A 25,638-nucleotide genomic window follows, 5' to 3' on the forward strand; every position below is an offset into this window, starting at 1 on the left:
ATGTCAGATTTCTACATCGGTTGTCCTAATAACCGATGTAGAATGTCCGTAATTCTACAGTAGAATGCCATCCCATGGTAAATATCCTACATTGATTTTCCTAATAATCGATGTAGAATATCCACCAATCCTACATCGGTTGTCCTAATAACCGATGTAGAATTATTAATTTTTATTTTTATTTTTTTTCCTTTTTGTTCATGAATGGCAAAAACAATGCAAATATAATTAAATTTTTCAAAATTCTAAGATGCAATTACACCTGAACCAAACCATACACAAAAGCACACATTCACATGTCCATTACCAATGGACATAGACAAATTTTCATACCACAAAGACACAGACTTATTTACCATATAAATATGCTAAGTCAATCCAATAGTAACAAAAAATAGGGAGGCATGAATATTTACATTATGGGGGCCAATAATGGTGCCAGTCCAAGAGTGCATGTAAATGTCATCACCATCATCCATTCCATAGCTACCTGTGTCATCTCCAATTCCTTTTTCACCATGTTGAAGCTCCTCCAGCAATCTGAAGTTCCTAGGAACTGCATTTAAACATACAAATATTTAACAAAACACAAACATTTTTTATTTGAAAACATGTAACTAGCCATTGTGGGATCAATGCATGACAAGAATATCTACATATATTGATAAAATCCTTTCTTTAGATTTAAATCATTCCTAATTCAGGATCCAAAACTCAAGGACCAGAAAATTTGTACCATACTTTTAAGCGACAAAAAAGCTCGTTGGTGTGTAATATGTTGGCTAACTTGGACTGTCCATAGGCCTTCTTGTCAGAGTATCTGAAAAATTATAGCAAAATTGGAAAAAATAAATTGTAAAGCTATAGCTATATGCATCAGTCATGTATATGTTTCTTGATTACAACCTCATATTATTTGGTCTATTGCATTATTTTATTTTCTAGTTATTTTGGTTTATGAGCTTTTACCTAATAGCTTGAGGTTTTAAGAAATTGGTAATTTGCATGACATCAGAGTCTATGTGACCGAGGAGTATAATCATGTTTTTTACATGGCCATATGAATGAATATAGAATACTTATGTAATCAGATCAGATTATAGTTTCTTAGTACTTAAAAGCACATATTTAATTACAAAAGGAAGAAAATGGCTTTGTTAGCTATGATTAGATAAAAGCCAAACACTGCTATTAGCAAAGAGAGTTTGACAGAAGGGAAGGAACGAACTATTCCACGGGTAAATACTGTACCTCTACTAAGTTGGTCCTTTCAAATGGGGACAACCATTTCAACTTCATCTCCGCAAAACTTTGCATTCTTTGCTATTGCACTAGAATCAGGTTCTATTGCCCACATTATTGTTGAATCATCTTCAACATGCCTCATCTTAAAGACCAAAAAACCAAAAAAAAAGTTAGCCGAGAATAGTAGATGATAAGCAATTACCACAAAAGCTAGTAAAAAATAAATATATATTTATTGACAGTCGGTGCGATGTCCCCCTACTCTCCGTAACTAATCATCATATGGTTATTTTCAAAAAGGAGAACACACACACACACTATATACTAATTGGGAGGGAGGTTTGAAGTTAAACATGAAATCTAGGTTCAGAGTCCAAGAATCTAAAAAGATATTGGCAGGAATCTATTTAATTAAAATCACACATTAAGAAATGAATTGTTGCCCAAGAACCTAAAAAGGTTGCATGTTGCACGATACTATATATAAAAGTTTGAGAAAAAAATGAGATTACAAAAATGTACTATATTTATGTTAATTTTATGTTGAAAAGACATATAAACCACACATAAAGTCACTATAGCCAAAAAATGAGAAAAGAAAAATAACAGTATAGCCAAAGTGGGATGAATCCAGTATTTCACTATAGCCAAGGTGAGATAAATCTTGTATTTCACTTGAAGTACCAAATAATGATTACTACCACCATTAAAATTGAAAATCAAAAACTAGGAGCATGCATGAATCTATAAACAGTACAAAAAAATTGTATCTTACTATATATGGAATCCTTAATAAATAAAATAACTTACTGAACCGCTCCTTCAATCAAAATGGTTTTTACTTTACTATGTATTTTAGGACATGTTTAAAACATCTTTCTCTTGTTGTAAAAAATTATATAAAAAAATCTCTCATTTTGTATTATTTTTATTTGTTTCAAAATATTTATCACTCTAAAAAAACTTAAGAAAGTATATGAATTATTATTTGGTACTATAAAGGCACAGTTATGAAGCACAACTACACACACATTTGGTACTAGTAGTTATATAATTAAATATAAATAGTATATGTGGGATCACTTAGGACAAGGGAATTAAATGCTGCAACAACTTTGATTATATGCATGTCTCATAAGATTAAAAAGATCAGCAAAATAAAAAATAAAGCAAACTGAAAAGACATTTAATTCCCCTCCAAGGAAATAAAAAAAGCAGTAACATAAATATCTGTTCATGGATAAACAACTTAAGAAGTACTGGAGCTAATTAAAGAAGCTCTAGTGCTCTACTGTCATGTCATAACTGCAGTAAAATTAAATTTTTGATAAATAACTGCATGTTAAGAGTGTTGTTCCTTAAAGCTAAACCATAGTGTTCACAGAAAGGGTCCCTCTCATTAGTCATTAGTCGTTTTCTTTTTTCAAGTAAATACTCAAATGAAAAAGAGGTATGAGTGGAAAAGAAATTTTTTGCTTGAGATTGATGCTTAATCTCTTGTCATACCTTTGAACAAATAACTGCATGTGTATGCAAAAATAGACTACATAGTATTACATCAGATAGAAAATTTGTGTGATACTAGTAATTACTATTTAATAAAAAAAGTCAACTAGTTATTTGTGTGCGATATCATTATTATTATATAAAACTTGTTTAATCTATTTGCATTGAAGGCAAGTTTTCATACATATACATACAGTTGGTATAAAAACAGAAACAAAAACGGGATAAACAAGTGGTACCAGAGCCACTTCCAGAAGCGACACGACCGGCGGTTCTTCTTGGTTCTGCTTGAAAGAGAAAAAGGCATAAGAAATTAAGAATCATGATGTTTTTTAAACTAACATATACTGATTGATGAATGATGAAAACAATTCTTACGAAGGTAACAAGGGGATCTGCGTTTGCCATCACATAATCAGCAATCCTACAATATTGTGGCATTTAATCAGCAAAGAACATTTGGCTAGCAATTTATTATTCAAACATCTGAAGGAATTTCTCTTATTTCATTTCATAGTTTCACAATCTAAATGGCATGTACAAACATACTCTTTGCAGCATCTTGGGTTGAAGGCCCTCAACAGATTTTAATTCTTCCTGCTAGATGCAAAATTGTCAGTAAACTTGATTTTAATACCAAAAGATGCCAGACAAAAACTGCACAAACTTAATCCAAATTGGCATGTTTGACTGTACAATCCATAGTAGTTATCTAATAAAACTGATATATGAAGGATCATCAAATTTATGTGAAATAAAATGATTTGGTTTAATTATATCCCATAAATTAAATTAGTGAATTTTTTACGCTACCATAAACCTTAGCAGCACTAAATGACATTGTTTTCGTAACATATAAACAGCAAATTCTTTCACATAGGAAAAGTGACCAAAATGTCACGTGAGCTCTCCACCACCTACAAGTTCATAAAAACCAGAGTTAGTGAACTTATTATATTCAAACTCTAAATTCTGTTGTAACAATTGAGGAAGGGGGAGCTTATCGAAAGATACCTAAATAATTGCTTGTCCATGACCAATCCACAAGTCCTATATACTGCTACCAATGAAAAAAGGCAAAGAAACCCAAGATACATGACTAATCCCAACAATTAATTGTACAGCAGGCTACAATAACCAGCATACGCCCTTGAGATGAGATCCTGCAACCCAAAAATCAACATCCATTTATAATTACATAGAGCCAAGCAAATCAATTTGTTATTATTATTCCGTCATTCACAATTTTATTTTTAAAAACATAAATTAAAATCCTAACCACTTAACTATTAATATTATGTACAGTGATTTGGTTTTTAGGCCTAAGAATCTGATCACCCTTAGCCACTATAGCAGCCAAATTGCACTGTGTGACCAACAAGCATTAGCAAAACCAGAGTAACAGTTTTAAACTAATCAGATAACCAAAAGTTTGCTGGTGATGAATGAGAAATGAAATATAGTTTATTAGCACTTTTTCTTAAGCTTTGAAAACAAATGATCAGCATGGAGGAGATCATAGGTCCTAGTATAGGTGCTAAATGATTCACACCAATCATGATATATACCAAAAAGACTTCGTTCATAAATAATGGGAAGAGTATCTGGGGAGTCTATTGTAACCACATTCATGACCCAAACATTCAAATCTCTCGAAGCTATAGCAAATCTGGAAACCACAAACGGTGAAAGATGCCAAGCAAAGTGGGACATATTAGCAAGTGAAAATCTAATTCAGAGTAACAATTGAAAATCAAAACAGTGACTTTAGCTCACCCTCCATAGATAGATCTCATATCAATGACATTGCGTACATTTGACCATTTAATTCCCATCCCGTCTAGATAAGCCTTGGACATTACACGTTTCCAATGTTCATAATCAGCAGTGAAATCTTGAGGGGCTGGCTTTCCATAAACTCCAACTTGGGAACTCGACAACCAATAAGGCACTTTGGTCAGTTTGGCTGGCCACAACTCAATACTCTATTTAGCTCCAAAAGAAGTTTACCACCTACAGTTGGACAATAATAATGTAAATAAACTAATCAAATCTTGTAATTACTAACTAGGAAATTGATGATTCTTGTAATTGTTAGTCTCCTTGTGTATTAAAAACAAATGTTTTTCATCAAATATCTCTCATTTTAATAAAACAATTCCTCCCCCACCCAAAAAACAGGGCTCATAAAATAAAAGCCAGTTGCACTCACATGTATTTTACATCAATACAGTTTATATGCTATCTTATAATCTAAATGGCTAAAATGAATTAATTTTATCACCAAAGTAAAAGTTATGTAGATGGAATACCTTCTATATGCCACGGAACTCTACATCGTGCACAATGGACTACATCAAAATTCACAAAGTCACCATGAATATATTACTTAGAAGTGATAATCATCATTTCATGATCCACACAATTATCAAACTCCTTGTTAACTTGCATGCTAAAACATGCCATGACCAAACATAGAAAGTCTTGATGATGAACTTACATCTGTGATGCTCCTTGGACATTGAAAGCTCAAGGGCAGGCACTGCTGAGAAAACTGCATTCAATTCTCTTCGGTGCCATGCCATAACTGTGCTTTTTGTACTCCGAGAGCTCTTCATCGGCCAATTGGAAATTAGGAAACAAGCCAAACCATATTTTGACGCGGCAACCAGTAGATGTTAGCTTATTCACATTGATTATCTTCATAACACCCTATAATAACATATATATATATATATATATATATATATATATATATATATATATATATATATAAGTAAAAGAAAGTAACTATAATGTAATCCACACCACCTTTAAAAGATTCCTTTCCATTTACCTTGGAATTCAAGTAATCAATTGCTAAATATAAGTACATAATATGAATATTAAAAAAAAATTGAGAATAAAGATGTATTGACCTGAGCAATGTGCATTTGTCCGGAGGGTTCGAAGCCATCTTAGCAAATGGGTTCGGGTTTTTTGGTGAGGAGGTTAAAGAGTTTGTCTTCCTGAATGCACTCTTTTCCGACGCTCCTCACAATTTGAAACTTCTCATCAGGGGCCAACCTGGGAATAAAAGAAAAAACAATGAAATTGAAACCCTAGAAAACGGAGTTAGTGAGTGAAAGAAACTTACAGATGAGTTGGATTGGGATTGGATGATTGGGGGATCTCAAGGTCGGAGACAGATAAGGATTCCACTGCTTTGGTGGGTGGTTGTTCCATTGCGTTACTCTCTTAAAGAAAGATAGTCAATGCCAGAGAGATGAATGTGAGAGTCCAGAACACCAAAGAAAAAACACCATAAATCTCTTCATTGGTCTCTGAGTGACCAATGTCTTCAGCAAATGTGTTCCTGTACACGTAGAGTGATAATGTTTTGTTTTCCTGGTGTCGTCGCAGGTGAAGAGATCGAAGACGGTGCTGTGGGGGCGAACGACGCAGGAGCTGCAGCAGGGGGAGGGAGTGGGGCGGGAGCAGGACTTGGAGCGAGTGAGCGAATGAGTATGAGAATGTGAGAGTGAGAGGGTCAGCTGATGAAGGTTCAAGAACTAGCTAGGGTTCAATGCGAAAAGAGAAGGTGGGAGGACGTTGTTGCGCGTTTTGCTTTTTTTTTTTCCTGAATTACGATGGGTTTTTACTAAAACCTGTCGTAAATTTAATTACATATAACATTCTAAGGCGGTTTTTAATAACTGTCTTAGAATGTGTGTCATAAAATGCTCTGATCCTTATAATAATTACAAAAATGCCACCGTACTACTTTCTAAGTCAGTTCCCATACAACCGTCATAGAATGGGTGTCGTAAAAAGCTATTTTTGTAATAGTGGATTCGTTGAACACTACACAATAATCAATTGATCAGCATAACAGTACTGCAGTACAATGAAATTTGAAACAACTAATAGCAATATAGCGTACAATGCAACAATAGTGGCTCACAGACTGAGTTGTTGTCTCGCTAACAGTGGTGGCTCACGATCACGATGAATCGGTGATGATTGCGAGAGGTTAGAGGAGCCTGAGAGAGATTGAGAAATGCAAGAGCCGAGACTTGTGAGTTGCGAGAGTGGTGGCTCTGGCTCAGAAAGAAAATTTGCAAGAAAGGCCGACACTTGCGAGAGACGAGAATGGTGGTTCAACTCTGGCTCGTGGTGGCTAAGGTAGCAGATCTATGAAAAGGCCGAGACTTGCAAGAGTGGTGCTCACGGTGGCTCTGGCTCACAACGGCTCTCGATGGCTTTTCATGAGAGAGTGAGAGACAGAGAGAGCTTGAGAAAAGGCCGAGAGCAGAGACAAAGAGGTTAAGCGAGAGAGTGAAGGATGAAGATGAGAGACCTGAGAGGTTGAGTCGAGAGTGAGAGATGGAGGAGAGAGAGTGTTAGTGGCGCAAGCAAAAGAGTGAAGAAGCAATGAAAAAAACCAATGACACTTCGGTTTTGATCCATTATTGATTTTTTGGATCAATTTTCAGTTATATTTTTGAAACAGTTCGGGTTTAAACACTCCTAATAAAAATGTCAACATTTTGGTGTTGTCATTACTTTTTCCTGGTAAGTGTAACATTTTCACTTATATTACATGTGGGGATTAAAATATCATGAAAAAAATTATCAAATGAGATGCTGACTCGATAAGACGAACTTGTCATGGATATTTAGATGAACTATTTTGTCAATTTTGATTTTTTTTTAGCCTCTCCCCTTCTTGCCAACAACTATTTCTTCTTCTCCCTTACATGTTCTTCTCCCTTTCATATTCTTCTCCTGAAACTAAGATGCTTCTCCACGAACAAAGATGCACCATGACTAAAAGTAGTCTTTGGCTATTTTTTTTGTTTTGTTAATATAAATTCATAATTTCCAATTTTACAAAATAGTCCTTATCATTGAGTTCTTCCATATGTCTGAATGAATTCAAAATTAAGTCTTATAATCCAAAATCCTATTCAAAACCACCAAATTTAGAACCTACAATAATTGAATCATAACCAAAATGGCACCAAATTTGCTACATATAAGTGCAATAGAAAAATTAAGTGCAAGTAAGAAGAGAAGAGAACAATGAAGAAAGAACAAAAAACAAACAAAAAATAAGTTAATCTCCCTTTGTCTCCTTTGTGAGCGTTGCCGCATCGCTGGATGCAAGTTATCATCGTTAGAACTAGTATGTTCTCAAAGCATCAACCTCAACACGATCCTTTCACACACCACTCTTTTCAACTCTTTGCAGAGGATGACAATCGTGTGACGCCACCATGTTGAACTTCGTCTTCTTCGACACTCTAACTTGTCGGTGAGCGCGAGTTCAAGAATGATCCAACACCATTGCGTCAAGGCCAATGTCACCGACATCAATGGCAATGACATGGATGGAGACACAATAACAAAACCAAACACATATACCTTCATGATAATCACAAATCCAACAAAAATGAGCATTATCCAGATCTAAAAAATCACTAACCTAATTTTCAAATTTTTACACAATAATTCATAAAACTAAATGCATAAGGATTCCCTCATCATTAACATTAGTGGCCCCACCAACGATTGCCACGGACTCCATTTGTATCCTCCTCAATCACTCGCCTTATCGCAATTGGACTAGCAAGGTAAAGAATGGTGGCTTACCTTCCTGGGTCGATCACCACACTCTGTACTTCCATCGAAGAGGTCAAAGTGACATTGTTGTTGTCACCGTTGTGTTATGCATTGCCTCTTCCCCCACTATCTTTCTATGTGTGGCATTTAGTGTTAGGTTGGTGTTGTAGAAAGAGTGGTAGATTGAAAAAAATGGAAGAGAAAGAAAAAATAAAAAGAATAAAACATATTTGATCGTTGATTTAAAAAATTCAAAATTTACAAATTGGTCATACTCGACATTCCATTTGATAATGGACATTTCAATTCTCATATGTTTTAGTTTTAAATCCAAAATTAGTAATTTAATTTTTTAAAGATTAGTAATTATAATTTCTTGAAAATAAAAATAGAAATATTTTTTCATAAGTTATGCTTAGTTAGTGTAAAAAAAATTATATTATCAATTAATTAAAAACCACCATTACTATAACTTTTAAAATAATTATTATAAAAATTAATAACTAATTATCATGTGATAATTTCTTATTGAATTATATTTTCATTTAATTGATTATGCAATGGATATTTGTTCGGTCTAGGTGTTTTAGTGAATTGTTGGTGAATTCTAATTTCAAGGTAGCCATCAATCCCATTATCAATGGGTGTGTGCCTTCTGATGAGTGTGCTCTTATTGTCCAATCAATCCTTCTCAAATCTGCTAACCAAGGCGTTTCTTCTTGGCTTCATGTTTTTAGAGAAGCCTTGTCAAGTGTAACATCCAAAAAAAAAAAGAATAGCACTTTTTATAAAAATAAAATAATATATTTGGTAGGATAGAATATATATAATTTAGATAAGATAAAATAATATATTTAGTTTATTTGCTATTTTTGAGCATATTAGTTTATCTTATATAAATATAAGATAAATGAAAGAAGATAAATTATCAGATTTATTTTATATGTACATATATGATAAAATAAGATAAGAAATGTGCAGTGAAATGATTAGATAAGTTGTTAGGAATTACTATAAATAAAGATCAAGAAAATCGAGGGAGAAAAGGAGAGACATAGAAACAAAAAAAAAGGAGGAGAGATCAAAACAGTTGAAAATAAACGAGAACATCTATCACACAGGAAGAGAACTTTCTTTGTTTATAGGATACGTTCTGGGAACATTTAATTTAGAAGCTTAACAAGGTCTTTATAAGATTAGTAAAATATACTTTTAAAGCTTTCATGGTATTTTTTCTTGAAATTATAACTTCTTGGAGTTCTTGATAATGGAAATTTTGGGAGTTGATGAAATTATAAAAGTTACATACGATTGTTAAGTGTAATGGATAATTGAAGTCAATTTGGTTATATTTCTTATGGTTTTTTTCATGAGATTTTGTGTCTGTGTTGTGTTATGTTATTCTTGCGCACGATTTGAATATACTTGAGCGAAAATTGGTTAAAGGATAATCAAATATTTTTCATATGCAGAAGATTATTTCTAAAAGAAATAAATTAAATTACTATAATTTATATATATTATTAATATTTGTTTGCGTTGATAATTGTTTTTTGTGAACATGGAATGTTGGGATGTATATTAAGGTTTTTCATTTGTAAAATAAGTATATATGATATACAAAGGGGCACCTATAAACCTGTTGGTACGGTGAATTATTAGCCAAAAATCTTAATTGAATTTAGTTAAACTTTTAGTTGAGATATAGGTCTTTGGCATCTTAGTTTATATTATATGTATAATATTATAAATGATTATTTTATATCATTAGTTAATGTTTTTGATTTATATTTACAAGTTTGATTGAGATGGTATATGATTTTTTGATGTTTGTTTATAATTGATTGAATTGTGATAGACTCTCAATGTGAGTTAATTAAACTAAATGTTTTTTATATCATGTCTTGAATGTATATGTAATTGTTTGATAATAGGGGATTGTGGTAATTTCTTTGAGGATAAAGTATATCTCCACATAAGATTTTAGTGTTTCACATAATTGAGATTGAGATTGAAGTAACTTCTTCGAGGAGTATGTCTCCACATGAGATTGAATTGATGGATCTATATAATTGAGATTGAGGTAACTACTTTGAGGAATGAGTATATCTCTATACACTACTAGAAACAAGAAATTTAGCGACCATAGTTAGCAACCAGGAAGATTCAGTCCCTAGTAGGGACTAAAATAGCGACCACAAATCTTCTAGCTCTAATTACGCTGAATTTGCGATCGAATTAAGGTTAGTGGCTAACTTTCGTCAGCAACTGAATTAGCGACTGAAAGTTAGCGTTGTTTAAACATTCAGTCGCTACTACGATCGCTATATATCTGAATAAAAAGTACTATAGCGACCGAAGTTGCAACCGAAGCGTGCTTGAAGATAGCGACCGAAAATGATTCCGTTATTTGAAATTAGAAACCGAATTAGCGACTGATTTCAATTTTTATAAAAATTATTTAGAAACTAATATAAAATATTGAACTTAATATATTATTAATATTTTTAAATTAACAAACCAATATTTAAAATATTTTTTATAAATATATAATATTTTTAATTATACTATGATAATTTTAATAAATTAAAAAATCTATTTTTAAATTATTTGATTAAGATAAATAAATCATGCTTATCATTAGTGCTTTAATTTGTGTTTTGTACAAAACAATTTTTTATTTTATATAATTATTTAAAAATGATAATAAATAAATACCCTTTATATTATGTAAATATGTCATAATCAAATTTTGTAAAATTAAGTATTTTAAAATATAAGGCATAATTGTAACACAAATGAGTGATGATTCACTAAGATTCGTGTAAGTGGAATTTATATATTGATAAAGATCCAATTTGACTTTAATACAACATGTACACTAAGCAAGATCCAATAAGATGTATTGTGTGACTTATGCATTCACTAAAAGCCCAAATTGAATTTAATATAAGGCTTAATTGCAAAATCCGTTCTCATATTTCACCAAATCGGTCTCCTTATTTTTTAATTCATTATCTTAGTCCCCTGTATTTCAAAATTTAAAAATACTTAATGAAGAATTAGAACCATGGTCATTGGAGTGAGAAACACACTCCTTCACCACTACATGCAAGTGCTTGTTTGAATATTTGGTGCAAAATATAGTAATATAAGTTTTATGTGAAAATAGTTTAAAATTTATTTCTTTTCTTTTTTAATTTATTATATTTTTATAATCTTATGTATTATCTTTTAAATATAATATATAAGAATAAATTCTATTTTCACATAAATTAGAATATGTATATTTATATATTATATTTTTTTAAATAATGTTTATGATTTAGTGATAATATTTTTTTATCTGTATTAAGATATTCATGTTATTTATTGTAATATAGATAAAAGTATTGTCCATAAATCACATACATAAATATTATAAAAAATAGAAAATACTATTATTAAATCATATATATAAATCTTTTAAAAGATAATAAAATATTATCATTTTATGAAATTATAATTTATATAAAAAATATATATTAAATATAAAATTTATATTATATTTTTACTGTGTAAAATAAGTTTTGAGTAATGTGATATAAATACATAAAATTATAAAAATATAATATATAAAATTAAAATAAAACTTATATACGTATACTTGTTTTAATTTATGTAAAAATAAAATTTAATTTTATATATTATATTTTAAAAGACAATAAATAAGATTATAAAAATATAATAAATCAAAAAATAAAAAAATTAAAATTTTAAATTATTTTTGCATAAAATTTTTATTATTATTATATTTTTCAGCAATTATCCAATCAAGGTCTAATATAACTTTAGTATATCATATGCACTAAACAAAGCTTGATAATTAACTAAATGTTACTGATGTTCTATGTAATTTAAAAATTGGTGTCAAAAAATATATTGGTGTCAAAATTTGTTTAAAAATAACTAATTATATCATTTCAATTTAAAAGGAACTTTGTAGCATAATTTAAATTATTTATTATAATTTAAAAATATAACTTTTATATATAAAAATATTGTTATTATAATCTTAATAGAATGGCTTCGTTAACTCTTCCTTGTATGAAAGTTTCACGATAGTATATAAGCACAACTATAATGGTCACAAAATCCTAGACATCCAAGTGGGTGATTATTACATTCGAAAAGGTTCTACATTTATTAATATTTTATATATAATCCTTGAATTTGGCTGGTGTTATGATTTGTCTGTTGGGCTTGGTGTACGAGTCCATGTTGCAAAAAAGACGCGTTCTTTAGATGGCTTCCACGGGCATCAAATGGTCATAACTCACAAGTCCGAACCAGATCTGCAAGTCTTTGGTGTTTGGGTTCGACGGCTCAGTGGCAGAATCACAGAGAGAATAGCAATAATCGGTAACTCTGTCTCTCTCTTTTTCTTCGCCTTCTATTTTGGAGGACTCTTTGTTCCCCTTTATATTTATTATTATTAGCGTGAACGTGTTTGTTTCGGTTCTTTGCGTTTGCGTTTCTGCCGCGGAGAAAGAAATTTGTATTGCGAATCCTCGAAATGGTGGTGTGTGGTTGCTTACTTGTTTGCGTTCTCAACAGTTATTTTTTTTTTTACTGAAATCGGTTACTTAGAATGGGACAATGGCAAGCAAATATTCACGCCGAAGCATTGGTTTTCTAGATTGTTTCTCTGTTAGGTTTTAGAAAAAGGTTAAAAAAATTTAATTGCTCATGATCTCAATTAGGAACTGTTGCATTTTAATTGCCGCGATATCAGTGAACACAATAAAACCGAAATGAGACCGCGATTGAGGGCAATTGAATTAATTAGAGTAATTGTGGTTCGTATCCATCATAATAGAGTAACTTAAAAATCTAATATATTTGACTAGATAAAAGTTAGAAGAGAACATTGGTTATCGCAATTATTATGTTGTTGATAGACATTAGTGGGGTGAGACGTCTTGACAAATAAAATAAATGTGTAAAATTTGTGTCCCTTGGTGATATTTTTCAAATAGTAATAACTTAATGGTCAATTCATAAGCTAGCACTAGCTACATTGTCTAACGAGATTAGTCACATATTATCTTTTGTGTTGTGTTGCTCTATTCATTGAATTTGTCCCTTTGATGAGATGTGATTTACTTATCTTTTAGGATTACACCGATGAGAATGTCACGGTCCAAAACCTCATTGTCGTTATTCTTGGGGACAAGAATAAAGTGAAGGGAGGAAGTGGGAAAGTGATCAATAGCAAACTCGAGGACAAAATATTTATATCTACTTTAATCATGGAGGTCCGGGAGTTCTTAGTGAGTTAAGCGTGACTTGAAGTAAAAAAAAAAATCATTCCAAAGACTTTTTTCTTTCTTTGGTTCATGGAGGTATAGTTTCATATGTGAATATAGTTGTATAAAATAAAATTATCTAAGGGTATAAAAACTTCATTTTTGTAGCATATCATGACGGGAAAAGAAGCCACTTTACTTAAGTTATTAAGGAGTTATCATGTGATCATGTAGGTCATATACGTGGAAGCTTGTGATATACGGGGAAGCATGTTTGAGGGTATGATGCCTAAGGATTTGAAGATTTATGTCACAACTGCATCCAATGCACAAGAGAATAGTTGGGGAACTTATTGTCTTGGAATGGATCCTTCTCCACCTCCAGAGTACATCATTTGCCTAGGGGATTTGTACAGTGTTGCTTGGATGGAAGATAAGTACTAAATATAGTGTTCTTTTGTAATCAACCCATATACCATGTATAATATTCTAATCCAAATGTTATGACACTGGGAGGATTCAAATTGGGAGGATTCAAACTCATCTATGACCTCCTTATTACTCCAAATGTTCTTTTTTCTCTTTCTTTGTTTCACACTTGCACTCGCCAGTTGACTTTTTGTTTTCACTAAAGCTTTTTAAGTTGTTGTGCACCTCACTCTATTTGATCAACTTCACTTTGTCATTGACATTGAAATTGAATTGTATCGCCAAGACTTAAAAGTGTTACAATGTTAAATGGATTGATCATGTTGGAACCCTAAACATTATTAACTTTGAACTTCTAAGATGGTTGTAAAAAAATTCATTGTACAAATTTGGACTTTCCTCTCATCGCGATAGATTGTATTTCTAATTTATTTTATATTTAAAAATTGAAAATAGCGACCGAATTGTATTTTAAAATTATTTTATATCCTAAAATTAAACATTAAATAGGGATTGAATTAGCGACTGAAATACATTTTTAATTTAGTTTACATTTAAAAATCAATTATAAATTAGTGATCGAATTGGCCATCGAACTTATTTTTAATTCATTTTATATTATAAAATTAGTCACCAAATCAGTGACCGAATGTACTTATTTTCAATTTTAGTTAAATTTTATTATTTAATAGCAACCGAATATTATTTTAATTTTTGTTGCATTAAAAGTCAAATTATTTTTTAGCGACAGAATTGGTCACCAAAAATTTCAGTCGCTGATTTGGTCCCAAGCAAAATAGCAACCAAATACACAGCGATCGAATTTTATGTACTTGCGACTGAATCTTTCAGTGACTAAATAGCGACTGAATTTATATTTGGTCGCTAAGGGCTTAACGACTAAAGTTTTTGCAACACAAAGAATTTGATCGTTAATGTCTTTAGCCACCGAATTGTACGATTTAGAGACAAATTGCTAAATCATGTTTTTTTTTGTAGTGGTATGAGATTAAGTTGGTACTCCACATAAGTAAGATTGAGGTAACTTTCTTTGATGAAAAAATATATCTCTACATAACATTGAATGCCTTGAAATTGGTTGGTTTAATATTGATTGATTGTGATATTATTAAAGATTAATCATTGCTAGGAAAAAGGCTTGTGTGATGATGCTATAATATGTAATATGAGAAAATTATTAATTTAAGATATTTATATTATTATTATAGTGTTATTTTTTAAGAATGTGGGTATCATGATTAATTTTTTCGATTGTCGTGTCAGATGAAAACAAGCATTATTTGCAAAATATTTTATAATTATGTGTTTCATTCACTAGGATTATATATCTCATTAGTTAGTGTTGTTTTGAGAACATAAAGACAAAATCATTGGGACTAAGGGAGCTTGAAGAATTACTATTTCTTTTATTTAGTTTGATTCTAGACTGATTTGAAATTTAATAATAAATGGTCATTTGGGATCGAATAAATTTTATTATTTCTTATGATCATTAATAGACATTTGAATGTTGGATTTCATTACTCAGTTTATACATAGATGAATTTTATTGGATATTTTAATATATTTGGAGTGTTATTTCAAACCTTTTTAATTTTTGAAATTTAGTCTTTGATGAATCTTATATATGATTTATTGTTATAACGAAGGACATTACATCAAGCATTGGCTTGAAGTAACTAGTTTAGTTATTTTGTATTGGATCCCCTCTTTTGCATCTACGAGGGTGTTAGCTGATGTATTTACAACTTGTTTTCCTCGTGAATTTTAATCAATTGTGTTCTTGGGAGTTAAGCTCCTTTCTAGAAAAAAAGTATGTTATTTCTTATAATAATTATTTTAAAAAACATATTAAAGATGATATTTAATTTAATTGTTTTATTTTTTTAAGTTGATTATGCATAAAAATTAAACTCATATATAAATTAAAAAATGTTTATCTTTTCTCTGATTAAAGGAATCTCACTAATTTTTTGTTTTTCTTTTCTTTTACTATTACTTCATATATTACATAAAATTATACTATTATTATCATGCATATTCTAATATATCTACACATTATTGTGTTATTAAACCTCATCTATATAAAATAGTATATAATTTTTTGTCTTAACTCTATGATTCATTAGAAAAAAAAAGTAAATATTATATAATTTAGTTATTGTAATATAATGATACAATAATATAACATATAATATAATTAAATAATATATTATAATTTAATAATATGATAATAATAATGTTTAATAAAAATAAATTAATAATATATATTTTATTATTATCTATATAATAAATCATTAAAGATATTTTACTGATATAATTGAGATATCTGAGATCATCTCAAGATCCATTTTTATCCTTTTTTTTCTATTCAATTGCATGAAATTTTTCTTACCTAGTGTTCTAGCAATTTAAATAATCTTTTCTTCACCATTTTCATTAGTTGTTATCCTTAATTATTTGCATTTGTTATTAACTTTAAAGTAAAATAATGGTTAAATTGTGCATATCGTGAGAAATTAAACTAATCTTCATATATAATTTCATTTAAATTGTTTAATATTATTGAATGATATTTGGAAAAAAAAAACTGTTTAAGAGTATATCGGTTTCTTTTTTTTTCTCTTTAATTGATTGTATGTGAAACAAATTCTACAATCAATTATAACGATGTTTTATTTGACAAAAAAATCATTTCTCTCTCTTTAACATTAGTACTATATATACTATGTTACAACGAGAAGAAAGGATCCAAAGTCCAAACAACCACCTAAATTTATTAGTCCTTCACATGTGGAGTATAAATGTAGTAAAACCACCAAAATCATTTTTTTTATTTGATACTATCATAATTAAGACCTTAACCTTCCTAGTGATACTCAAGATATGTACACAAGTTTTAATTCTTTAGATTGACCATTGGACTATGTCTTAGGATTTTTAATCACACTTAAAAGTTCTTTTCTTCTCTCTAAGAGTGTATTATACGAAGATGAAATATAAATCTTTTTTGAAAAATTCAAGGTGTATTATCAACTAATTCATATCCATTGGATACCACCAAAATCAATTTGATTTCCCATAGGTACACTTTGACAAAGAAAAAATATAGTAAAATACTACAAAGATATATGTGATGAGAAGATTAATAGTTAATATTGTATTAAATTAATACATGGAAATATATAATAAATTATAAATTTATTAAAATATATTTCATTGATTTATTTAATAATCATACATTTTAATTTTTAACACACTTCTCACTTATAAACAAATCCAACAAATAGTGGTACAATTTTTTATTAAAAAGAAAAATACTGGTACACTTTTAAGAAAAAATCTTAATAACGCCCTAAACGGGGCATGATTCTTTCACCATATTACCTCTTCAGTTAGAGAAGGGTAGCCTGAAAAAACAAAGAACTTATTCAAATTAATGAAAATGCAAATAGCTAATTTTTGTAGAATATAATATACAGTTGTAACTAATTAATTGTAAGTGTTAATTTGTTTCGGTTGCTTACCCTAACGTAAGAGATATGTCTGAGGAACCGTCCTCGGGAGGAGGATCATTGATGCAACTGCTAATGTTATTTGTAGAATCTAGTGAGACACCTTCTTCCTGCATTATTCTTTTATCTAAGTCCACCATGAAAGGAATTTCTGGCTCACACAGCATAGCCTCCATCTCTGTCTCCACTAACTGATTATTTAATTTAACTTAGTAATTGAAATGAAAAAAAAGATCAAGACATTCTCATTATTTTAACAAACCCAACACATCTTTTTTTCGCACTTTCCATGCATGTTTTTTTAAGATGATATTAATTATTATCTTTTCATCATTTATGTATTTATCTTCACTTAATTCTTAAATATTTAATTATCATAAAAGAAAGAAAAAATAGTACTTAGTGAATCTCATGTTAAAACGTTAAACATGATTTTAGATACGAACAAGAGGATACTAATTACATTATTTAATCTGTATTATTTTTTTAAGTAAACATATAAAAAGAAATCAAGTGTGCAATTGCTTGATTTCTCACCTTTTTCTTTAAATGTTTGTTCTCTTCTTCCAACAGATTCCCCTTATTAGCAGAGATGCACACAAAAGAAACCAACAATCCTCAAAATTTTGAAGTGAGTGCAAATCTAGATTCTAGAAACGCAGAAATCTTGATATTCATTAAAGTAAGCATTATTTAAGATTCATCCAACAAGAATACCTTGTACTTGTACCTATCTAGCCGTTACACTACAAAAAGGAGCATTATACTAATTATATGTTTATTTCATTATCAAATACTAGCTTCATTATCAAACTATATCAATAAACCTTTTTCTGAAGTTCAGAAATCTGACTCATTATTTGCTTTTCCTGAAGGTAAAAGTTGAATTGAGTTAGTATAAACCATGCATCAACAATGCCCCAGAAGAGGTTAATTTGTGTACCTTTATCTCAGTCACGCGATCGAGTCCTATTTCAATTGTTTTCTCAAGTTGCTGCAACTCATTTAGCCCTAGTCCTTGAAGATCATTGTCTTTCAACCAACAGGTCGATCAAAATATAAAACACAATAGATTTTACTAAATTCATCTATTTATATTCACCTATTTGTATCTTTAATTAACGAAATTAATATACCTTAATTCTTGGGTTCTATCTACAATTTCCTTACTAAATTTGGCGCTATTGCCAGCCTCTAGCTGAAATGAACAAAAGTGCCTAACCAGTTAGTGCAACAAACAACAGCCTAAAATGTTAAAACGTGACTATTTCATTAACTACACCTCTTTCAAATGTAAGCAATAACATAAATAAGTCAAAATATATAAAAACAAATAAAAAAGTTATACATTAATTAATAGTGTATTACATAATCATCCAATCACAATGCATTTACTGCCTTTTAAATTAATTTAAACGGTAATTTGTGATTAGATGATAATGTAAAATTATTTTACATTATCCGTGTATAAGCATTAAATTCTAAAAAAATAATTAAAGCAATTATATAAACATATTGAATTTTATACTTTGGGCATCAAGAAGTTCAAGCGGTATAAGCTCTACACAATCATAAGAAACTCATAAATAGAGAAAAGCAAAATATAAGAACTTGGTTTTTTGTACAACCTGCAATTCTAGTGATGGCTTGCCCAATTTGTTGACGCCATGGGAGTGCGTATTATAAATTGTAATTATGTCATTTATACTTTACACGACCAAAACAAGAAGATATCAAGAAAAAAAAGTTAGTCAACAAGTGTCAAATTAAATAATTTTTTTAATAGAAAAAGAAGCACATTTGCAAGGATTGTGCTATATTCGAGAAAAACAAAATTATATTAGTTCTTATTAGTCGGAAATTAAAGGATATCCTCAAGCCAATATAATTAAAATGATCAGTATTTTTCATTAAAGTAGTTGTCTACTACGTACTCTACTATGATTTGCAACTTGAAGTTGTTAACTAGGCACAAATTTCCTTATAAATCAAACTAGAAGGAAGCTAAGCCACAATATAGAATATGTTTTTTGAGGATAAAAAAAACACGTGATCAACATGAACAAATATAAGCACATATAAGTTGGCAATGCAAAAAGACTACTTTTACGGGTGAATTAAGCAATTCCAGTGACATCATTCTCACTGGTAATTTTTTGGCTCTATAAACAGGTTGGTTCAGGTGATTAATCAGTGTATATTACATATTATCATTCTTATGCAAATAATCTTTCAGAAGGAGCACGTGAACGATATTAATTCATATGGAAATTCTCTATTTGTAGAGAAACAATTTCTGACAGTTTATTTTTGAGGTAGTTAGGAACTCTTACATATTCCAGCTGACTCGTACGGTTAAAAATCATTCCTGACTTGCATCTTATAGTTTGGAACTTAAAAAGAAATATCATCTTACTATATGATGATATACGTACCAACAAACAAATTTCTTAAAGACAAACTTCTTCAGCTAAAAAACATATTTTAAGATTTATGGGAAATAAAGTGAAAATAAAAGCTTCTTACATTTAATATAAATATTAAAGAAAACTATTATGTATAAAGCATATTTAGGAATGAAAAATTATGAAATAGGGAGAAAATTTTCACTTCTGCTGCTGCTTTGTACGTAGTGAGATTAAAACATTCCTGTGAGAATATAAAAAAAATGTAACAACCCAAAATGTTAAACTGTCTATTGATTTTATCTTCCTTTATCATAGACTCATTTGCTGCTTCACATTCATTTGATTTTGTTCCGTTGTTTTTTCTACCATTTGTGAAAATTGAGCCAAGATAAAAGAAATATTGAAAGAATGAGAGCTTGCAAGACTTGCTCTTTGTGAGGAGCACGAACATCAATGGAAGAAAAAGGTGAATTTTCTCATTTAGCTGGAAAAGGAAGGATACAAGCTACTAGTACTTATATAGTATATCATAAGCTCAGACATGGACAGATGGAGTAACTAAGGGAAAGAGTAACTAACCACATCACATACAAAAACACTATCACCATTCCTTTATTCACTTATTTTCGCATTGCTTCAACCACCAATTTAAACCACATATCGAATTCCTACCCGTTGAAATTTGGCTAAACACTACTACAAAAACAAGATTTAACATCGTCAAGTTAGCATCAATTTTGACGAAAACCGATGTTACAAAATGTGTGATAGAATTTTCGTAAATAAAATGTCATCATTAATATCAGTTTTTAAAAAATCGATGTTGAAATGAGAAGTTTAATATCGGTTTTCAAAAAACCGATGTTGTCAATACTCATTTAACATCAGTTTTTTAAAAAACGGATGTTAAGATTCCCATTTCAATATTGGTTTTTTTTAAATTGATATTATGCGTACTCGGTCAACATCAATTTTTAAAAACCGATGTTAACACATTTTATTTACTTTTTCTCTCTCTTTTGCCATTTCTTTGTTTCTCTTGAAGTCATTAGGTGAGTGAGTGAGTAAGCACCACACTGTCGCCCTAACACTCTCTCTTCTCATCACAAAAGAAAACCCTCTTTCTCTGATCATCATCATCAAGATGTTGGAACTCCGTCTCATGCAAGGCTCCCTCCTGAAGATGGTTTTGGAGTCCATCAAGGAGCTCATGAACGATGCAAACTTCAACTGCTCCTCCATAGGGTTCTCCCTCCAAGCCATGGACTCCAACCATGTTGCCCTCGTCACGCTCCTCCTTCGATTTGAGGGCTTCGAGCACTACTGCTGCGACCGCAACATCTCCATGTGCTGGTAATGACGATATCATCACCATCAAGGCCGACAATGGTAGCAACACTGTCACTTTCATGTTCAAAATCCCTAGTATGTTCCCCTTTTCTTCAACATTCTTTTCAATTCTTGAGTTTATTTCCAATTTTGATGTTTCAGGGTTTTCTTTTCATATGTGAATGCATTCAAGTCAATAGATTGTTCTAGTTTCACCACAACATTCTTTGACAGCTTTTGCCCCTATGAATTCTGGCGGCCTCATTCCTTTGTGCACTAGTGTAAGTTTCTTATCTAGAAAATCAACAGTGCACGTCTCTTTCACGCATGTCACCATGGAATCGGACAAGTACATTTGCATTAGGGAAATTGCGCCATAGAACAACGTATGAATCCTAACACTAGAATTCTCACGCTTAAAGGTAACCAACCATTCGCACTTTTGATTGATTGCGTTATATGATTCCAATTGATCGTGCTTAAAGGTAATCAATCTCTAATATGTGATTTTTATTCAATCATGTAATGTAATTCATCCTATATTTTAACATATAGTTATAATAATAGTTTTGTATAAATTGTCGGACACTTGATTGGTGGTGCTACTGCTGGACTATTGACATATTATAAGCCTAGAGAAATACCACAATTCTCTTCAACCACTTGTGTCACGTTTGGTCCAGACATGTAGTTATACTAACTTCTTTAATTTACATCTAATTATAATTAATTTTTTCTATTGATGATTGATCTGATCTATCTAATTCAGTAGGTTATGTGTTTTAATTGAATCATCACATGATCTTTAGCCTATGTTTAGTTTAAAGAAATGGAAGAGATGTGAAAGTAAAAAGAGATGAAAAAAGATGAAAAATTTAAATTAAAGTAGAATGTAGAGGTATAAGTTCTATACCATTTTTTAAAACTCACATCTCAAATTCACCCAAGGCAATTTAAACCAAACTACCTTAAAGTTAACCATATGCATAGAATGGTGCATTATGCATATTATTTTTTTATTTCATAATGAAAAATACATGAGGAAGACATGTTAAAGACATATTATTATTACTTTCTATTTTTCCTTTTTTTGGGCTTTATACTAACATTTTATTCAATAATAGTATAAACTTAACAGATTTCACACACATACACACACATAATTGGTTTTTGTTTGCAATTTGCAGGTTTGGGTTAATTAACAAAATAGATAGCATATTAAAAAAATGTAGAAATGAAGAATCGATGTTGTCAAAACCGATGTCGTATGGTGACTTACAACATCAATTTTATCAAAATCGATGTTGTAAGGTGCAAAACAACATCGGTTTTGCCAAAATCAATGTTGCATTGAACATTACAACATCGGTTTTGACAGAACTAATGTTATAATCCACCATACAACATCGGTTTTGATCAAAATCGATGTTGGTCAAAATCAATGTCGTAAACTACATTACAACATCGGTTTTGGTCAACATTGATGTTATTTTTGCATTTTTTTGTATATTTCTTACTATACGACATCAATTTTCATAAATATTAATGTTGTATAGTAGATTTTAACATCGGTTTTCATAACCGATGTTAAAATTGATACTTTTAACGATGGTAGTTTTAACATCGATTCATAATCGATGTTGAAAGTTTGTAATAACTGATATTAAAAGTATATTTTCTAGTAGTGAAAACAATTTCAACACACTATAAAACTTTGAATTTCTAAATATTACCATAGTAAGATGTAAGTTTTTTTATGAAAAGATATGTTGTGCACTAAAAATACTATAAAAAAGTTTTTACTGTTATTCATTCACTACTCATTGTAATGATAAGTTTATTGACTTTTACATTAATTATCTTAAAATCATACTAACAATGACTTTATTGATTGACAATGTGCTGTATCTTAACTTATTTTTTTATTGGGATTATTTTGAGAAAGCTAAGTATATTGTTGGGGATATTTCCCTTGACCAAACCTAAAAATGACATTATGTTGAGAAAGCAATTCTATTATTCCTAAGTTAAAACATTACAACTAAATATATACTTAGTCAACTTAATTTCCCATACTGCTCATATTTCTGATAATGATGAAAATTTTAAGAATGTAGTTTACTTAGGAAAAAACATTTCCTCACCAATAGCCACTGTTAGAAATATTTTTAGAATTTAGGGCTTTTATTCACGTATATGTATAGTTTCATCCATACATGTCGTCCAACATATCAAAGAATTTAAAATCATAATAGAATATAATTTCCCAATATTATTATAATATATTAACATAAGGACTAACTAATATATTTAATTTAAGATTATTTTTTGGTAACTATTTAAATAAAGGTATATAAATATGTAAATTTATTTTTAATAGTTTATATTGGAAAATTTATGCTGTTATTAGCATCAAATACTCCAAGAATTACATCATTGAATTCATACACACTCTGAATTTTGGAAGTTATCTCTGCCTTGCATAACTATGATTTTTTATATGATTTTAGCAATTCATATTTTCTTTTGGCTTAGCAATATTTAAATAATATAAATAATATAGGATTGTAATATGTTCTTAGACATAATGTATTGGTAAATACCAAATCATCTAATTTAATCCGAACCGCATCTTATTATCATGTTGGATTGAACCTATTTTTTTTAAGAAATCAGTCTTCCAAACCACAAGTTATTTTAATTTTGAATTAATCATATGACTTTTAATTAGTTCAAGTTGGATCTAAATGAAACCACAAACACCCCTAGTTGCTAGCTAAGTAGTGCCTCTGTCTACGAAACCCTAACTCCTTATAAGAGAGATTGCAAATGCAGGAGTGAGAGGTCAACAACAACGAGAGGGAAGTGGTAGAGGATGCCTAGCATTAGCGCCAATTGGAGAGGCCATCTGACAATGACGTAGATCGCACAGCTTGTCCAACGATGCTGTAAGTCATACAAAAACTCCATCATATTGCTAGATCACTTGGAGCTAGCGATCACGATTTATCCAAGAGGAACAATTTGGGCCACGAAATGATCACTTCAGAAGGAGTAAAGTGTTGGTGATCTCACGTTAAATAGTAAAATAAACAAAATAAGATATATAATTTTCATTCTATAAGCTAATTTTTGAAATCTAACTTAAGTTCAAATCGAAATTCTACAGGAGAAATATCCCTGGTATGATGTGTCAATAATAGCAATGCTTTTGCACGCAATTAAATAGCATGACGTGCATAATTCAATCATCTATCAAAGAGTTTCCTTTTTATAATATTTTAAAAAATAGTTAAAACGATCTATCAAAAGCTTAGTAATAAGTAAAACTATTAATTAATGCTGCATTTTCTTTTTTTCTCCCATCACAACTTACCTTTCATGGAAACTTCAATAAACTACTATTAAATTTCCATAAAATTAGAACCATAAGCGAGTGAAACGAGGTTTCTGTTCCAAACCCATCATGAGATTACGTCTAATTAATCTCCGTCCTTCTCCTCTCAGTTCTTATACACAGACTCTCTCTAACACACTCCCACATACTCCGTACATAAACTACAGGCACTACTAGCTAGGAATTAGGATAGAAAACAACGTAAGAATGTGCTTTACACATACATGTATATATATAAGTATGGTATTAGTATATATATGTGTATATAAATACTGAGAGAAAAGTCAAAAGAGTAGTGAGTGATAATATATATATACATACTAGTCCGTATGTACGTACCTGGCGTTGCTATAATCAAAGAGCTTCCCGGTAGATGAGAAAACAATGAGACCAACCTCAGCATCGCATAGCACAGAAAGCTCTTCAGCTTTCTTGAACAGCCCTCGCCTCCTCTTAGAAAATGTTACTTGCCTCGCCGTTATGTTGTCGATTTTCTTTATCTTTATCTTCGCCCTCGTCATTTTATAAATTAGCTGCACAAAGCTGAGAGTAAAAAAAAAACAACTATTTTAATTAAACACATTCTCTCACACTTTTCTAAAAACAAAATAACAATATATGCCATATATATAAGGATATATCATATATATGGGATGATAAACACTGGGTTCTTGCGTAACTTAGATAGAAAAAAAAAACCCTAATAAAACACACACTGGCCAGTTTCAGATCTAGTTAAGGGGAAGAGAAAAAAGAACCTACTACCCAAAAGGAAGCTCGTGAGCATGCAAGGGTATGAGAGCTTTGGATTGGTGGGACCTCGTTGTCCTTTTTCATGAGAAGCCAAATTCGGATTGGTGGGGTTTGATTTAAATTTGTTGATATATTTCACCCTA

At 30.4% G+C, this 25,638-nt stretch overlaps 1 protein-coding gene and 3 long non-coding RNA genes across 4 annotated transcripts; 1 reads left to right on the forward strand and 3 right to left on the reverse strand.

Moving 5' to 3' along the window:
- Nucleotides 1-407: 407 nt before the first annotated feature.
- Nucleotides 408-3,659, reverse strand: LOC114408094. Its single transcript, XR_003665807.1, has 6 exons — nucleotides 3,301-3,659; nucleotides 3,130-3,175; nucleotides 2,991-3,035; nucleotides 1,252-1,387; nucleotides 742-820; nucleotides 408-556 (listed from the first exon to the last, which is right to left on the reverse strand). It is a non-coding gene; the product is annotated as an uncharacterized LOC114408094 (long non-coding RNA).
- A 152-nt stretch (nucleotides 3,660-3,811) lies between these two features.
- LOC114408095 lies at nucleotides 3,812-5,456 on the reverse strand. Its single transcript, XR_003665808.1, has 4 exons — nucleotides 5,252-5,456; nucleotides 5,064-5,102; nucleotides 4,528-4,764; nucleotides 3,812-3,914 (listed from the first exon to the last, which is right to left on the reverse strand). It is a non-coding gene; the product is annotated as an uncharacterized LOC114408095 (long non-coding RNA).
- Nucleotides 5,457-12,561: 7,105 nt separating this feature from the next.
- On the forward strand, nucleotides 12,562-14,315 carry LOC114409210. Its single transcript, XR_003666008.1, has 2 exons — nucleotides 12,562-12,756; nucleotides 13,878-14,315. It is a non-coding gene; the product is annotated as an uncharacterized LOC114409210 (long non-coding RNA).
- A 3,169-nt stretch (nucleotides 14,316-17,484) lies between these two features.
- On the reverse strand, nucleotides 17,485-25,264 carry LOC114408096 (MADS-box protein AGL24-like). The gene is made up of 8 exons (XM_028371213.1): nucleotides 25,082-25,264; nucleotides 19,237-19,315; nucleotides 18,746-18,806; nucleotides 18,552-18,652; nucleotides 18,436-18,477; nucleotides 18,146-18,187; nucleotides 17,621-17,799; nucleotides 17,485-17,503 (listed from the first exon to the last, which is right to left on the reverse strand). Exons 1-8 carry the CDS (start codon nucleotides 25,261-25,263, stop codon nucleotides 17,485-17,487), a joined length of 705 nt encoding a protein of 234 aa, XP_028227014.1. The 5' UTR covers nucleotide 25,264.
- Nucleotides 25,265-25,638: the final 374 nt, after the last annotated feature.

The sequence above is a fragment of the Glycine soja genome, chromosome 4 (assembly GCF_004193775.1).
Source record: "Glycine soja cultivar W05 chromosome 4, ASM419377v2, whole genome shotgun sequence".
Classification (NCBI taxonomy): domain Eukaryota; kingdom Viridiplantae; phylum Streptophyta; class Magnoliopsida; order Fabales; family Fabaceae; genus Glycine; species Glycine soja.